This window comes from Acanthochromis polyacanthus, chromosome 17 (genome assembly GCF_021347895.1).
Source record: "Acanthochromis polyacanthus isolate Apoly-LR-REF ecotype Palm Island chromosome 17, KAUST_Apoly_ChrSc, whole genome shotgun sequence".
Lineage (NCBI taxonomy): Eukaryota > Metazoa > Chordata > Actinopteri > Pomacentridae > Acanthochromis > Acanthochromis polyacanthus.
The window spans coordinates 37019561-37037930 of NC_067129.1; the positions used below are offsets into that span (position 1 = coordinate 37019561).

At 38.9% G+C, this 18370-nt stretch overlaps 2 protein-coding genes across 2 annotated transcripts in view; one reads left to right on the forward strand and one right to left on the reverse strand.

Moving 5' to 3' along the window:
- The window catches only part of LOC110970730 (CLOCK-interacting pacemaker-like), a 611892-nt gene that overhangs the window by 153510 nt on the left and 440012 nt on the right, over nucleotides 1–18370 (reverse strand). The window lies entirely within an intron of this gene.
- tlcd3a (TLC domain containing 3A) overlaps nucleotides 2911–18370 on the forward strand; it is a 103788-nt gene continuing 88328 nt past the window's right edge. Inside the window, exons 1-2 of the mRNA XM_051937698.1 lie at nucleotides 2911–3240; nucleotides 17004–17090. Of these exons, the coding sequence (XP_051793658.1) occupies nucleotides 3119–3240; nucleotides 17004–17090 (209 nt within the window). The 5' untranslated portion in view covers nucleotides 2911–3118. The remainder of the gene's footprint in view (nucleotides 3241–17003; nucleotides 17091–18370) is intronic.

Consider the following 18370-nt stretch of genomic DNA (forward strand, 5'->3'; position numbering starts at 1 on the left):
GTAGGTTATGAGATAAATGTGTTTTACAGAAAAATGCAGTTGTTTTGTAAAGAAATGAAACAAGAGTAACAGAGTATATTGCTGGTATGATAACAATTCATTTGATATGGTTAGAATAACACTGAAGAACTGCTATGTTGAAAAAATGGTTAAAAACAAATTCATTTATGGGTTATTCCAGGTGAAATGACCAGATATTCCTTGGGTGGGTACATCTGGTGAAAACCACACAGAATGACCCTTACTATTTTTCATGGACAATGTTAAAAAAAAAAAAAAAAATCGCTGGATTTAAGAGCAAGAGAGTACATGGTTGTTGTATACATCAAGAAATGAGTTTAATTAAATCGCTGTCATTGTAATATTCATTCTTTGGAAGAATAAACCTTCCTGTTGTGAAGCTAACATCGGCTCAACGTGTGTGCCTCTTCTGTTCAATTCAAAGGGCTTTATTGGCATGACAAACACACATTCACATTGCCAAAGCATTACATAAAATAAGCACAGAATATAAACAGTTTTGACATTCTTAAACTGTTCTTTATCACAGCATCACATGTCGAGAGGACAGAAAACCAGCTGCCCCCTGTCTGCAAAGTTAAGGAGGCAACAAGGGCAACGGTGTCAGAGGTGTGCATTCAATTCTAGAAATGTTTTACCTCTGGGGCTGTTTCACCTTTATTAATTTACTGCTTTGATTTTGTGGCACATTATCTGTTTGGTTCAGTTTCATCACACGTCAGTCCTGAGTCCAGAGACAGAAGGCAGCTGTTATCAGCAAACAGACTCCGAATGCAACCTCAAGTTATTGATCAGTTGGTGGACACATAGAAGCATTTAGCAGCTAAAGAGACAGGACATTTTCTCTCAGGCACTAAATAGACGGTGAATATTGCACATGATTCTAAATCACTGATGGTGCAGCTCTGTGTCTGCTGCTTGCTGGGAGCATCTGTCACCAGAACTTGGTAATATGACAGTTTCACTGCCCTCAAGTGGCTAAAACTCAGACTTATGCATATTTAAGTAAAGTTCTGATTGCACAACTGAGTATTTAGATTTAATTATATATTTTTTGTCCATGGTCAATTTGAAGATTTATTTTTGTTTCCATAACTCCTAACTGATTTCTTCCATAGCTCATCTTCTTTCAGATGAGTGGAAAGAAATCAACAAAAAATATGCATTTGAGTGCATGTTTTACGACATGTTATATATTTGTGTGTAACTTTTAATTGCTGTACCTCAATTACTATACATATCTTGAGGCTTAAGACTGAATTCTCAAAAAAAAAAAATCTCGCTCTGAGAAAGAAATTTCCACTTTAGGAGCACCTGCATTTACCAAACTTAATGAAGATGTTAAGGGTTTATTCATATACATCATTCATAGCCAGATTTTTGTTATGCTCTATCCCTAAAAATGTAATTACAATGGCATATTTTGTACTGGCTGTGAACAGTATTTTCTAATTTGTGGAGAGATAAAAATAGATGGCCAAATTCTCCTTTGTAAAACATTATATTTTAATATGTCAACAATAAAACAAGAATAATCAATGTTTCAATTGAAATGTTTCAGTTGTGGCAAGTCAATGAAATTTAAAGACGTGTGTATATATATATATATATATATATATACACACACACGCATACAGGGGCGAAAATCCCATTTCATTTTTGGGGGAGACAATAAACAGTAAAATTTCAGAGTAATTCATGTTGGGGACATGAAAAAAAAATTGCTCTCTCTCTCTCCTGCTCCTTTGAAACTTGCCTTGCAGGGTTGAGCCCTCAGCATGTTATTAAAAGTAATAATAGCAGTTATAGCATTGTTTTGTCTTAGTGCATATTCTACCTACATACAGGTTTTTCTATGTTCAACCGGCAAAATCAACAATGTTATTAGGTGGAAGGTGGAAATGATACACTTTTATGACCACAGTAAACTCAAATACAGCTAATATGCATAATTATCCAAGATTTATTTTCCCCAAAGAAGCTGAAAAATGTTATGTGACAAGTTTTTTTCAAAACTGAACAATCTTTGACTTTGAAAGAAATCAGATATCTGTCAAACTGAACATCTAGTAATAAGTCATGGTGATAACTACCGGACTAACTACTAGCCTACAAAAATAATAAAAATCTTAAAAATCTGGATATCTCTATAGAAACAAATCTAATGTCAGTAAAATATAAATTGACAATTGACAAATTGACAAATCTGACATTTTATATCCTGACGGACGTTTTTGAAAATCCTGTTTATATTTCCTCCCCTCTTTTCCCTCATCTGTTTTCCTCTCTGTCCTCCCGTCTCTCTGTGTCACCTCTGTCACTGCCGCTATTCTACATACTCGTTTGAGCCTGTTAACGATCATAAGCTAGGCTATTTTCTTACCAGCGTGCTGATTTAAAAAAAACATTTACACATTAGTATGATTTCTCATCCTTTGAAAGATCATGGTGTGCTGTTGACACACGAAGCTGCTGGTAGCCCAGCATGCTTGAGGAATGGCGGGTCATAATCTTTCAACAATTAGAAAATAAAAAGCTTTACGTTTATAATTTGCAGCACTTGTGTTGTGCTTTTATTAAACATTACTATATTATTATTCAATTGTTTTTGTGTGCTTACAATATTTTTTGGGGGGACAACTTGATGGAAGGCCTTTATGGAAGGCCTATGTGTATATATACACATAGGCGGAGATCCCCCCTTCCATAAAGTTTACCCCCCCCAAAAAAATCATATCTATCTATCTATCTATCTATCTATCTATATCTTTTTTTTTTTTTCAAGAACCGCAAATATTTTCTAGGTCGCCAGAACAGCGGAAACGAAGCCTTCAAATTAAAAGCATAACGGCTGCACGAGTCGAGACTTTTATTCTGAAACCCCGTCGTTGGAAACTCGGTATCTCGGTTAGCCGTTAGCTGACAGAAGCTGCCGCTGAGCCCCAGCACTGAGTGTGTGTTGATGGTGGACTGTTCCCGGTGAAAAATACCGACCCACGGCCGCACGAAAATGCCTGTGCACCACGTGTAAACGACCGAAAGTGTTAGAGGGAGAGAGTCCGGTGTCCACACGGGTTTAGAGCCAAACGACAGCAGGATGTTGCAAGTTTTAGCTTGTGGCGCCGTAGTTTTCCCCGGTCTGTTCTTCGCCTTCAGGAGGATCCTGCCGTGTGTGTTCAAACACTGGAGCGATGCCGACGTGGTGCTGGTCAGCGAGAGGTACACCGGCTAAATCCATCACTTTAAACCGCACTACCGGACTAAACGGCACCGAATGTTAGCTTACTGCAGGCTGTGGAGCTAACAACATTTTCGCTCACTCAGCTAGCTTGTTAGTGTGTTGTGCTTTATTTTAAATTTAGCACTGCAGGGACTATTTACACTGAAATACTAGCATATTATTCGATGTGAGCGGTATTTTACTAGTTTACATTTTATTTTTGTCTTATTTTTGTGTAAATATGCTAAATAATTGTCATTTAAACATAGTACAGTGTTGTAAAATATAGTGTAGTATATAACATAACAGAGTATAGTACATTATAATGTGGTGTAGCATATCATCAAGCATAATACTATAATGTAGTACAGTATTATACAGTATATTATCGAATAGTATAGCATACACCATGGTATAGAACCTTATGTTGTAATGTAGTATAGCACATTATTTTGTAGCATAGTATGCAACATTTCAGTGCAGTATATAAAAGTATAGTACAAATAGTACTACTATAATGTAGTATGGTCCAATATGTAACATTATAGTTTAACATAGTGTAGTGCATTATAGTACAGTATTGAACATTGCAGTGCAGTATAGTCCATTATTTTGTAGTGTAGTATAGAACATTGTAGTGCATTATATAAAATATTATACAGTATAGTATAATGTAGTATAGTGTAATATGTAACATTATAGTTCATCATAATGCAGTGTCATGTAGTATATTACAGTACAGTATAGAATATTATTATTTGTAGTATAGTACAGAATATTATAAAGCATTATAGAGCAGTATGTAAAAGTATTGTATAGTACCATATCATATAATGTAGTATGGTGCAGTATATAACATTATAGTTTCACATAGTGTAACAGTGTGCTACATTATAGTAAAGTGTAGAACATTGTCCACACTTCATACTGCAGTATATTATGTTATTTTGTCTTATAGTACAGTATATATAAGTATAGTAGAGTACTATATGTTATAATGTAATATGGTGCAGTATGTAACATTATTGTTTGACAGTATCGTTAATGTAGTACATTATAGTGTAGTATAGAACATTATAATGTATAGTACAGAACATTACACAATTTGATAGCTATAGTACATTGTAGTGCGGTGTGTAGTTGGCACAGTACAGAACATTATACTGTAGTATACTAGGGAAGATAATATAGAATATTATGGTGTAGTACATTGCAGTATAATGCAGTACGTTATAGCATTGTATCATACATTACAGTGTAGTACTGTGTATTTTAATATAATATAGTGCAATACATTATTGTAGTTTATAGTACATTATAGTGCAGTATAGTATGAACAGGTTTATTGCAAATATCTTAGAAAATCTGTCTATTTTTTGTGTGTGTGCATATATGTGAAGAACATGAAAGTTGTACTAACATGCATTCACTTCCTGGGACTCCTAACTGATCCATGTAAGAAATTACATTTTTATTAGAGTTGGAGCAAACCTTAGCTTGATCAATGTGCATTAAAAGTTTCTGAACATGCACAACAAATGATTACATCAGCAACTTCTGTCGCTTTACATCTCGCCAGTTGGAAAATAGCAGTAGTTAATATATTGTGAGTTGTGTTGGGGGTTGCAGAGGGTCAGTGTGAGTAGCTCACATGTGCACAGCTCAGTTCAATGCTCATTTGTACGCTGTCACTCTGCCTAATCCTCCTCTGAGCTCTGGTCAGTGCCGACTGCTGAGTTAGCTATGCACTGGAAAACATTGAACCCCTACTCCTGAATAATGCTTCTGCTAATTTGCTGATGCTCAGCTCTCGGAAAATGTTTCTCTTTCGAGCGTTTGTGCCTCAGAGGATGACACGCTGTTTGTTTTCCACCACAAAACTAACTTTTAATATCTACTATAACTATTCTGTCGAACTGATCCCCAGTTTGAATCATGCTAGTGGTTTTGATTTTGGTGTACCAGGTTCAGCAGGTTCACAGTTAATGTGTGGTTGTTAAAATTTTGTATGTCTAAGAACTTTGCCTAATACCCTAATTTTACATAGCAGTGCAATTTACTGTAGTGCACATTTGAAGTAATAAATTAGGAGTCAGTTACTTGGCCTTTTAATCACTTTTTGTTTATTTAAGAGACTGTTAAAAAAGGAAGAAATATCCACCTTTTAGTGTATAAAAATGTGTCAAACTAATTAAACAAATAATCATACAGTTCCCGCAATGCAATGTGGTAGCGTTCCTTACTAAACCGTCTCTACATTCACGGCAACTCCTTAAGCCCTTAGGCTATTTTTTGAATTTTCACCTGAAAAAACATGTCCAAATTCAGTCAGCCTACCAACAACTCCACAACAATAACATCTTAAGAAACAGTTGTGCTATCTATGGATTAGGGAGACATGAACAAATTTTGAAACACAACAAATCTTTCAGTTCTTATCTGTTTTGTTTTTTAACCCCTTAAGCTTCAGTGTACCGCCGGCGGTACACCTACTAATTTGCATAGGAATTTCAAGAATGTCCGACGGCTGCAAACACGATTATACAAACACTATACGCCGATGGAAAGCTTAGATTCTCATGAATCCGCCGGTATAAACCACTTTCAGATGCGATTACCACAGCGGGTGAGAAAAACACATTTGTCCGACAAAAACAAATATTCATCCATCCGTTCTCTATACACAGCTTCAACGCACACAGCGCGACTCACATTTCCGGGTTTATTATTACACACAAAAAAAAAAGATTCCACAAAAAACGGCCATAATCCAACCTTTTACATCCAGATGACACAAGCCAGTAAACTATTTTATCCAAAACATGTCCTGAAGTCGGTATAAAATCCCCGAATCGGTCATTTTCAAGGAAATGCACCTCGCGATGCCCGTCCAATATTCCCTGTATTTTTCGTCATTTTTTTTATTTAAAAATAGAATATTAGCCATTTTTTTTTTAACTGAAAACGGCTGGAATTGACTGCAGCTTAAAGTGTTAAATATTTCCACCGATTCAAAATTCACTCCACCTCATCAGTAGCAAATGATCCAATTGAACCAGTTCTTTTTGTTCTGATCCGCAACTTTTAGAATGCAATAGAATAGCTAATAAAAATAATAGCATTTTAGTTACAGCACTGCAAGGGTGCCTCTCTGTTTTGCCATTTAGAGAGCTTAAGGGAAAATATGCCTCACTCTGCGACCTTCTCAAATTGGCCAAAATGGTCGGCATTTAAAAACAGATGCAGTTCAGTACTTGAACCTCTCAGGCAGGAAGAGTTGCTCTCCATATTTCCCGTTTGTAGCACAAATTTTCTGCTAAATTATTTGTATGAACTCAAAGTCACACACTAGACTTTGTGGGTTTATTTGCTCCAAAAATCCAATGTACCCACCCTTACATTATATGTAACCTAATGTAAAGTTAGAGGGAGTCCATTTCTTTCTAGTATTCACCTCCGCCCTGTTTCTTTCCCCTCGTCATCTCTGTTTATGAGGCAGACTCACATTTCCCCTAATAAACATTTTCAACAAACCCATCACTTAGCATTAATTCACACAACTCTGTGCAAATTTGCCTTTAAAATTCACTCGCACAGGCGAAGTTGTATGATGAGTAAACAGTGTCGGATGGGTAAACTTGGTGAAACACCCCTTTCATCTGAACCCTGCATAGAAAGGAAGCTGCATTTGCTTAGGTTGTATTATACGTGACATATGTTATCTGTAAATGACAAACTGTGTAAACAGATGTGAAAATAGTCTTGAGTCAGCACAAACAGACATAATACATACCATTATTTATTGAAAAGCAGCAAAGAAAGCATTGTCTAACTCGTGTACGTCACAAAAAATGGCTGTTGTTATATGGTAAGGCTCAAAAATATTGGATAGATTAAAAAAAGTGGGAGACAGTTTTCTCTATATTTATCACTAGTTGGACATAAAAAAGCAAAGGTGTAAAGCTTATTTTCTGTGGTGCTGCAGCTTATTTAAATTATTCTGTCAGCTATTTTTATTGATCTTTTTGGTCTATAAAATCAATTGCAGTTTCTTAAAATAAGGTCATTTCTCTCAGTACTTTATTATCAGGGAAAATACAAAAATGCAGCAAATTCTCTCACAAAAAAATAGGCTAGAAATAGGGAACAGTTGGCGTTTGGGCTTGACATTTGACTCCAGTGATTAATTTAATGCCATATTAGTTACTGATTAATTCATTAATTAATCAACTAATTGTTGACCTGTAGTCATTTGTACAACAGCCATCTTAGACTTTCACCAACCTAAACTGTCCTCTTTCCACCTGAAGTGCACTTTTTTACGGTTAGTATCAGTGTGCTAATGTTAGCATCATGCTAACACACAGTGTGTAACAAATGTTTAACATGATTATTTTTTGCTACCATGTTAATATAATTAGCATTTTGTTTCACTCTATCAATATTTGTTGTTACAGATTGGTGATGCAGCATTTGTAAATGTTCTGTCTGCCACACAGAGACACCTTCCTCATATGTTAGTGTATTTAGGAAAGTGGGAAATAGGAAGTGAGTTTCAGCAGTTTGACTGAGCAGACAAAAAGATGCCAAGTGCCAACTGCATTACGTGAGTGACAGATGATTTTCAAGGAAGTACTGGAAAAGGCTGATCCATCAGTGCCATAGACTGTGAGTTTAAAAAATGGACATAACCTCCTTGTCTGGAAAGGGAAACCTTTGTGCCAGCAAAGAATGTGACCTGTGGTCACAGAAAGATGCTCCATTGTATAGACTAACCAAGTATGTAAGAAAATGACCCTCTTTATCACTTGATTTGTTGCCTCAGTAAAGGTTTTTTATTGAGTTTATGATCTCAATCGCTAGCTTCATATCTTCACGACAGCAAGGTGTTCATTTTGTGATTTGTGGTCTCATTCAAATGAAAATAAACGATAAAATAAGGTATTTTTTAGAGGGTGGCTACTTCGTGATGAGTATATAGCCTGACTAGGTTAGATCCACCCATTGCTTGTCATGTCTGGTTTTAAAAAAAACAAGATGACAAACTTGAGACTTCCCAGTCCACAAGCCAAAGATTGATGTAGCAGTGTATTCTTCTATTAGTTTGTACACTTACTTCTGACTAACACCAAAAAATACAAAAGACGAGACCTCAAAACAACACTGTACCATAGTAAAGCCTTCGACTACTTTAAAGAACAACACTTGACTTCACAAGGGATTATAATGCTCACCATCATCTAGCTTAAGGGTCTTATGGTCACGGTTTCGATATGCCTTTTAAGTTTCATATGGGAGCAGTAGTGCTCTTAATGTAAAGACTTATAGATGCCTTTCTGTTCATGCTATTTCTATTGCAGAGTTTACTCAGGGCAGGTTCTCATTCCTGCTAACAACCATCTTAACTTCACTTACTACTGGTTCAAGAACACAGTAAAAAAATTGTTAACTCTTGAAAATAGGGAAGATTAAGTCTTAAGTAGACCTGACAATATGGCACAGTCTAGTGCAAAGTCATCACAATCTTAAGTCTTAAAGGATGAATCTAGAATTATGTCACTGTGGTGTAGTTTTTGTTAAAATAGTGGGTAACTTTGCACAGTTTACCTTTGCTGTAGAGATTCGAGAAAACAAGGATTGGCACGAAACAACACAAATATAGTGTGTATTTAGGCAAAAATATGAGCTCCCTGTAGCTTGTTCCAAATAAAATGATATTTAGACAGAAACACAGAAAAATAGTCAGCTACATTGGCTATTTAGCTAACTTTGTCTAGGAGCTCCACCTCTGACTGGCTACTTTATCGATTTCAGTCAGTTGTTCTGTGCAAAAAATGGCAGGAAATTCTTCTTTTTGTGACTTTTAGAGACATTGGGAACCACAGAACTACTTAGTGTTTAAACAATTATCAAAAAAGTTTTTAAATTTCTGATAATTGTCTAATCAATAAATTGATCCTATTACTGTTCATTCTTCCAAGCTATTAACCAATTATCAACTCATGTTGCTGCATCCATTTGTGTGATTGTGGGGCTGTGATGGGGAGGAGGAGAGGGAGAGAGTTCCTTCTTGCCTTGAAATGCACTTTACCCAGTTTGCTTTTTTTTTGTGCCTCTGCTGTCACTTTTCCTTTTGCTCTGCTGCAGTGCCCATGGACCCACCAATTACGTAGCCCATTTACTTACTAGAGGAGCAAAAAAAACCAAAACAACACCACTCCTGACTGTCAGATGCTATGTTTGTGACAGAACATAAAAGCAGTCCGTGTACGACGATATAGTCAGTAGGAAGAAGTCTTGGTTGGATTGAAAGGGCAGTCGAGGTTGCTCGCTGGCCTGACATAGCAGGAAAGAAAACACAACATTGCCGAACAAGGCTGCGAAGCATTCTTCCCTTTTTCCCCTCTGCACGCTCCTCACCCCGTCAACCTCAGCCTTTCAGCAGCAGGGAAAGAGGGGGTTATTGGCGGACACACAATGAATTGACTGTGTAAAATCTGGATCTTGTGACAGTATGCGACCATACAGCCCTACAAGGCAGCAAGGCATGGGGGGGAAATGTGTGTGTGTTCTGGGATTGAATCTGTCACGGGGTAAAGTGGGATAGAGAGAGGCCAGTTAGTCTTTTTCAAGCTCAGGCCCTGTAGTTTTGTACTTGACGGTCACGTGGACTGCGAGGTCTTGCCAATGCCGGTGTCATGGCTGCATTCCCCCGTAGAGATTGGTGTGAAGTGACAGCAGGTTCAAACAGGAAAGCACGTAAATACTCTCATTGTTTCCCAGTCTTGCCATTTGCAACACACCATTAAAAAAGAAAGAAAGCAGTCTTCTGACCTTGTAAGACTAGTCTCGGTTCCTATTAGTCGAGACCTGACCTGGAGCATGAGGCAGACTGGGTCCAAATGATATTCATTCTAATCAGATGTCGGTCTTCTTGTTGTGTTTATGAGCATTTAGGGCAGTGTGGTTGTCTGTGTGATACCAAAGTACATCCATGGGGACTAGTCATCATCATCATGATCACAGGGGTAAAAAGTATAATTTGAGACAGAGCATGAACTGTACGAGTGAAGTTAATTCATATGAATATCCATCCATGGTTCAGCACTCATGGGATCCGTGGATTAGTTGTTAAATTTAACCATGATAGCGCGAAATCTAATTTTATGGGTGCTGTTATTTATACAATAACTAGAAGGGCGCTGTGAGAATGCAAAGCCATAAACCATAATTAAACTTGCCATGCTCTATCCTCCCCCCAAGGTTCATGAAGGTCAGCCTGGTAGTTTTTGTGTAATCCTCCCTCTAAACTTTCCAACAAACGGTGCTGAAAACAGTTTTCACCCTGATGAGAAATAGTTCCTCAAATCTCAATACAGAGTTGCAGTGAGAAGACACAAAACAGTTGTAGTTGTTCATCTGAATGAAGCATGTTTACCAGTGATAGTAACAACTATGGCAATATTTGTTTCTATTTTATTTTATCTTATTTCACTTTTTCAAAACTGATCCAAGACTCCAAAACTGTGATGGAATTGTATCTGTGAGTTTGCAATCCATTGCATCTGGGTGAACTGTGAAGCGCAAGAAAAATGACATTTGCTGATCTATTCAACTTAAGCTGCTTGTTTGTTAATTAAGTTTGCTCGCTACTTTGTTTCTGTCTAAGTTGACTTCACTTTGATTCCGGTGTAATTATATTGAGGTCTTTTTCTGATTGGATATACAGGTTTTCCCTGGATCCATTTAGGAGTAGGCCTAGTGGAAGTGTGGATCCATGGACTCCAGAACACAAAAGTGTTGGTCTTGCACACAGCATACTGACAGATCTGGATGCATCAAATGATTATTTTCATCATCTGTCTGTATTGGATGTGTTTTCAGATAACAATCAATAAAATCCAGCGGGATTACTTAATTTCCCTTGGGATTAATAAAATATCCATGCATCCATCCATCCATCCATCCATCCATCCATCCATCCATCCATCTAAAAAGATGTCATTGTAAATATTTTGGTCATATTGTTGAACCTTACATAAGACAGTGAATATCTGATGACAAAAAAAAACCCTTGGCAGTTTGATCCGTAGCTCTTGAGACATGAACAAGCGGAACATATAAGCCCACTGCTTGCAGTGCAGTCTCAGTAAATAAGTACTAAACACGATTGTATTTCTGACTTTTTGACGTAATCAGACCTTTGAACCCCATGATTCCTCTCATAATCCTGTTTTTAGTTAGCACAGCATGAAAGAAGGAAATGCTGAGTGTTTCTGCACGTCTTTCATTTCTGGTGAAAAAATAATTTGATAAACCTCAGCACAGGACTTTCCTAGTGTAGTATTAATCCTCTACAAGGCATCCAAATTACAAGAAATGTGAAAATCAGAATTGAATCTCCTTTTTAGCCCACACAAGTCTCATCCATTATGAACAAGGGCTGAGTAATTGTCCCACTTACAGTTTCACGAAATAACCTGTGTTTGTCTTGATTCATTGCTGTGGGTAATGATGTAAACCAGACCCACAGGGAAACTCATTCCTGAACAAAATGGTGTTTTAAAGGGACGACTGTCTATTATGGTTGCAGTGAGTGCCGGGGAATAAATTACATGTTTTCTGATTTCAAAGCAGTTTACTGTCAATGCTGCCAAGCTGGAGAGCAGCCAAAGAGAGAGCTTGTCCGAGCAGAAGCAGTCATTCATGGTTTGAACAAATTGGTGATATAATCCAACGTCCTGTTTTAATTTGGACAAACAAAAAATAACTCTGTTGAGCCATTAGAGCAGGAGTCGGCAACCTTTAACACTCAAAGAGCCATTTCGACCTGTTTCCCACAGAAAAGAAAACACCGGGAGCCGCAAAATCCTTTTGGCATTTAAAATGAAGACAACACTGCATATATGGCTTTTTTACCTTTATGCCCTTGTTAATTTAATCAGTCGTGGTTAATTAATTACAAAGCCTCTAATTAGATAGATTCATTTTTACCTCCACCAGGAGGTATATGTAATCATCGGAGTTTGTTTGTCTGTTTGTCTGTTAACGGCATAACTCAAAAAGTCATGGACGGATTTTCACCAAATTTTTACAGAATGTCCGGAAGAGCAAAAGTAACATTCGATTAGATTTTGGAGGTGATCCGGATCACCTTCTGGATCCAGGATTTTTTTGAAGGACTCTGTACAATTGAGAGATGGCGATCTGGAGTAACGTGTATTACCCTATCATGAGTACTTTTGACTCAAAGACAAGACATGTCTTTCTTGGAGTGCAGCTTTAATATACAGGCTTGCCATTCTTGAGTACAAAAGGATGTGAAACTACAGGTGTTGCTTCCCCAGGAGTAAAACAAAAAACAAGGCATGAAACGTGTGTGAATCGGAAGCTCCGTGTTGTTTCTCTGCATCAATTTTGCGCTCTTGTGTCACAGGGGAAAACCGCAGCAGCACATCCGGTGGAGTGACACGTCAAAATAAGAGCGGTAATTTCACAATAAAGCTCTCTATATTAAAATGCATTGAAACGCGCCTGAAAGGCAGAACAATTTATTTTCCAAAGTTAAAGGGAGCCACAACAGAGGGCTGAAAGAGCCGCATGCGGCTCCGGAGCCGCGGGTTGCCGACCCCTGCAATAGAGGAAAATCAGCATGTCTGTGACTGTGAACTGAACATTCATCACGTCTTGGTGCAGTCACAGAACATCAGTGAGTGTTTCATCACTCAAAATGCATTTATTGTACATATTATAACTCAACATCAGCAAAACCAAGGAGGTGGTTGTGGACTACCGGAGGAGCAGGAGGTCCCCTGCCCCCATCATCATCCAGGGGGAGGAAGTGGAGAGGGTGTACTCATATAGGTACCTTGGGGTCCACATCAACAATAAACTGGACTGGTCCCACAACACGGACGCCCTCTTCAGGAAGGGACAGAGCAGGTTGTTCTTCCTGAGGAGACTCGGGTCGTTTGGCGTCTGCAGCAGGCTCCTGAATACTTTCTACCAGTCTGTAGTGGCCAACGCGCTCTTCTTTGCCGTGGTGTGCTGGTGGGGTGGCATCAAGACTGATGAAGAAGGCCCGTTCTGTTGTGGGCCTTCAATTGGACAACCTGGAGACCGTGGCAGAGAGGAGGATCATGGACAAAATCAGGGCAATCCTGGACAACTCCTCTCACCCTCTCCACGAGGAGCTGTGGGACATGGGCAGCCTATTCAGCCAGCGCATCATCCCACCCAGAAGCAGAACTGAGCGCTTCAGGCGCTCCTTTGTGCCCACCGCCATCAGACTCTTAAACAGCAGCGGAGGCCACAGTACATCACTGCACTGACCCCCCCTGTAATTACTGTACATAACTCCTGCTGATTACTGTATTTAACTCTTGTTACCCTTCACACTGTCACTTTAATATCACTGTCACTTTACCTCACTGCACTGCATAGCTCAGTTGTCTACTCACACTGTGTGCTGCTACTGGTCAGTTTATTGTTTCCCCGTTTGTTTTGTTTATTATATGTCACCCTTGGTTTGTCCTAAAACTATGTGTAATTGCCCTTGTATCCTTGTACTTGCCCTGTGTTACCCTCGTATCCTTGTACTTGCCCTGTGCTGCTGCAATACCTGAATTTCCCCTCTGGGGATCAATAAAGGATTATCTTATCTTATCTTATATTCAATGTACCGGTACTATAAAACATCTCAGAAGGTCACGAGTTGTGAGTACACTCTGGGGATAAGTGTGAGGCCTATGAATGTCATGTATGCCTTACGCCACCACACAGTGACACTTCAAATAGAGATGAACCAAGTTCTCCTATGTCACAGGTCTGTTTATAGATGAGGAAAGTTGAGGCCAAGCACTGCTAATCCCATGATGGTACACTGGACTTGTAGGTCTGACTGCCTGAGTAGCTCACCTGAAGGGACACTTTATTAAGGCTTGACCTACATTTATCAGAGGTTTCAATTGCTTGGATAGCCCAGCAAATCAACTATTATTTATTGTGATCCATTAATATGTCACGTTTACCAAATGTTCTGCCTTTCAAAGAATATTAGATGTGAGAAGATAACCTCATTTTCTTTGTGTGGCTTCTGTGCATCACAAAATTTGCAGATGTAACTGGACCACACAGATCTGATTCGAGTAAATAGCATTTGGATCCAATCGTAAGTCTCACGGCACCACAGAAAACAGTTTTCTGAGGTTAATGACAAATCAAGAAAAGTCAATATTTTTTTTTGCCCCCGTTTTGATCAGAATCATTTCATGTTTAGTACCTTCCTATACTATTTTCCTAGATTTCATAGATTACAGTACTTCACGTATTGTAGATTGGTTATAATACCTGGTATTGCTGCATATATGAAGTGAATTATTCAAATTACAACACATGCATGACAGCTGACGTAAACAAAGGATCAGCCTTTGGTTCTTGCCAATACACATCAATTAAAAACAGCCTTGATCCCTACCCAGATAGCAAACTATGGGTGAATCAATGTTGAATCTATGTTGAGACCTAATGTAGAAATTATACAGAAAGCACAAGGTTGATAAAATGTTGAGTCAACGTTTGCTTTTCAACCATAAATCACACTTTACCCAGATAGCAAAAGATGTTAAATCAATGTTGAATTAAGGTTAAGAAGGTTGAATTTTGGTTACGGTTGAAGATTGATGGTTGGATCAACATTGATTCAACAACATTTTGTCAACATTGAAGTTTGTGTTTAAAAGATGCCATTGAATCTACATTGTATTTTGGTTTAATTAAAATGTTTGACAGGTCAATGTTTAATTAATGTTGAATCTATATTTGCAAACATGTAATCTATGTAAGCAAACGTTGACTCAACATTTTATCAACCTTGCGCTTTCTGTATAATTTCTACGTTAGGTCTCAACATAGATTCAACATTGATTCACCCATAGTTTGCTATCTGGGTAACATGTTTCAGCATATTCATCTGTAAACTTTGGGTATTTATAGTAGTCCAATTGTGATCAAACCAGTGCAGATTATAGCAAGACTAAGAGTAATTAGCCATGCTAACAGCTCTGCAAGGCTTAGCTGTGCTTTAATATGGTAGCATGTTGAGGCTGCATTCAGGGTCAACTTGGAACTCAGAATGCCCGATCAATGACTCGAAAAAGAAAGAACATACTCAGATAAGGATGGTCAGCCTCAGCTTCTGCATTTTTTGTTATTCTCCACAATTGCAGCCTGCACAGTAAAGTGTTTATTAATATAAATTCTCTACTTTTAATGGGTTTAAACTAGGGATGGGAATTTCGACTAATTTCCCCACCGACTAGTCTCAAATTTTATGTGTGGCTAGTCGACTAGTCTATAAAGCCACGTAATGACAGTAAAGAAACATTTTCATTTATATCTGGATGGGATCTGTAGTGACTTTGCGTGTGCGCGATTCATCTGCCGTCTGGCCGCGGAGTGATCAGACACTGGGGCTGCTGCGGGGTTACTGGATTGACAGCCTGTGCTTTGAGACGGGGAGGAGCTCACAGCAGCACCTGCTGCTTGTTGAAAACAGTAACTGCAGAATGATCCGAGTTTTCCTGTCAGAGTCTCCAAAATGGCAGAAAAAGTCGCTAGATTTGTCGCTAGTCGCTTTTGACAAAAAAAGTCGCTAGGACGCTTTGGAATGTCGCTAGATTTAGCGAGAAAGTTGCCAAGTTGGCAACACTGGTTTCTGCTTACACAGCCGACAGGCGACCTTGTTGTCATCTGCTGCGTCAAAATACTGTCAAACGGTGCTGATTCTCTTACACAGGAGCGTCGCCATCTTCCCACTTTACCTTTCCAAACTTTCTTCCCCAAACTGTGTGGCCCTGCCCCCTGCTACGTGTGCGTGTGAGGGGAGGGGAGGAGGAGCAATTCTCTCCCTGGCTGCTCAGCCTGTTTACAAAGAAGCTGAGGCAGAGGCACGAAGAACAAGGTGCATGATGCTTAATGCAGCGTTTAACCGACTAGTAAAATACTAAACGTTTAATAAATGAGTAGGCGGTTAAACGCTTAAACTACTAGTCGCACACATCCCTAGTTTAAACCATTCTAAAACTCTAAACATACTTGTATTGCCTTCTTTTACTTTTCTGTTCCTACAGTTAGGTAAACTGCATGTCTCTTGTAGAGCATTTGTTGGTCATTGAAAAGTAACAAAACAAGCCTGGATACAGCTATGATTTTTTCCTCTTTGTGCATCAATTATGTAGAGGTCAAAAAATATTTAATCTTGATTGCGAAAATGGCATTCACCTATAAGATGCATTATAGGCAACATTACATTTGTTGATTAGTACCAAACAGTACAACTGAGGAGAATTCTTTGGTCATAAACCAAAGAATTGGACAATTTGTTGGCAATAGATGAAAACTGAATGGTTCTTCAAAGTTTTTAGAATTCATCCTGACAGAGACACCATGTGTTCATAAAATTTCATGGCAATTCATCCAGTAGCTGTCAAGATACTGAAGTCAAAACTACAAAACGGCAACCTCATTTAGGCAAAATGATTCCAATGCTTCCTGTGGGGATAATAAATGTCTGTATGGATCCAGTTACTTCTTCTTTTTTCCAACCTTGGCTGACTTTTTGACCTGACTATAGTGGCTTACAAAAACAATATAGGAATCCATGCATTTTGTAGTAGATACTGTGGTCATCCAGCATGATATTTGTGAATAAATCCATATATTATGCTTCTCTCTCTAAATCTTTTTTTGGTCTCTTTTTCAGACTGGTGTCCTCCATCCATGCTGCCATGGCAACCACAGCAGGAGTCATTGTTGTGTCGTCATGCCGGGGAAACGTCATTAATGACAGGTAAGACTATGTTTTCAATCCTCAATAAAACAGTGGTTATTAGTGATAACAACAACAATATTTATCATGAAGGGTCCTTTGTTCAGGGATGAGAATTTTCCGCAGATCCGCGGAATTCCGCAGATTTTATCATTGCCAGGGTCATTCTTGTGAATTGTCTAAATTCGAGGAGAAAATTTTTTTGGGGGGTGAGGTATGTTTATGGTCGGCGAGTTGTAATATCGAATGGCTGCTAATATCCACCGCGCTGAATGCTAGCTGCCACTCAGTGAGAGCAGTCATGTACAGTACTGTAATCGAATCACCATGAAGTGTAGAGTCCAGGGACGGGAATTTTCCGCGGATCCGCCGATTTCCGCCGATTTCATTTGAAGTTTGAACACTTTATTGTCGCTGATACTCCCGCGAGATGGTAATGACGTTAATGATAGCTTGTTAACGACGATTGTAAACGGCCCAGCGATTGGAAGTCGCTGCGCCGCTGCTGCCGCCACCGCACACATCTTGCTGATCACATCCCTGTTTGTTAGCCTTTCTGTTTCCATCATAGGACGTGACAGCTTCAACCACAGAATTGATTCCAAACGCACCAAAACAGCAACAAATACCGGATGTAATTCCATTTATAGATGCATGTGGGTAAAAGCACAATGGAGATTTGTTATTTTTACTTATTTAGCGACTAGGGCTGCAACTAACGATGAATCGATTAATTGTCTGAGCACGATATGTCCTCAAAAGTGGAAATGACCACACAGTGCAACAGAAATCACCATCCGAGTGGAACGCGAACAAGGACGGACGTCCGCGCTGCATTGTGCATGTATAGTGTATGCATATATTATATATGCATGATACAGCGTGGACATCCACATTTACAATGCAGTGTAGACATCCAGCACGGACATCCTCGCTGTATCGTGCATGTGTAATATATGTACAATGCAACGTGGATGTCCGTCCATGTCCGTCCATGTTACGCGCTCCGCTCAGACGATGATTTCTGCTTTTGATGACGTATTGTGCTCAGACGATTCATCGATTCATCGTTAGTTGCAGCCCTAATAGCCACTTTTACATAAATATGTTACGGTACAGGGGGGATTTGATCCCAAGTGTGAAGGACACACAAAGCAGACGGCAGGCAGACTGGAATTTAACAGGTCTTTATTCACAATACAAACACAAAACTAACTATTAATGCCAACTAAACTTGCTACTAAGGCCCAAAACTCACTATGGGTGAAGGAGGGAGGAAGGCAGGCTACCGGGAGGCGACA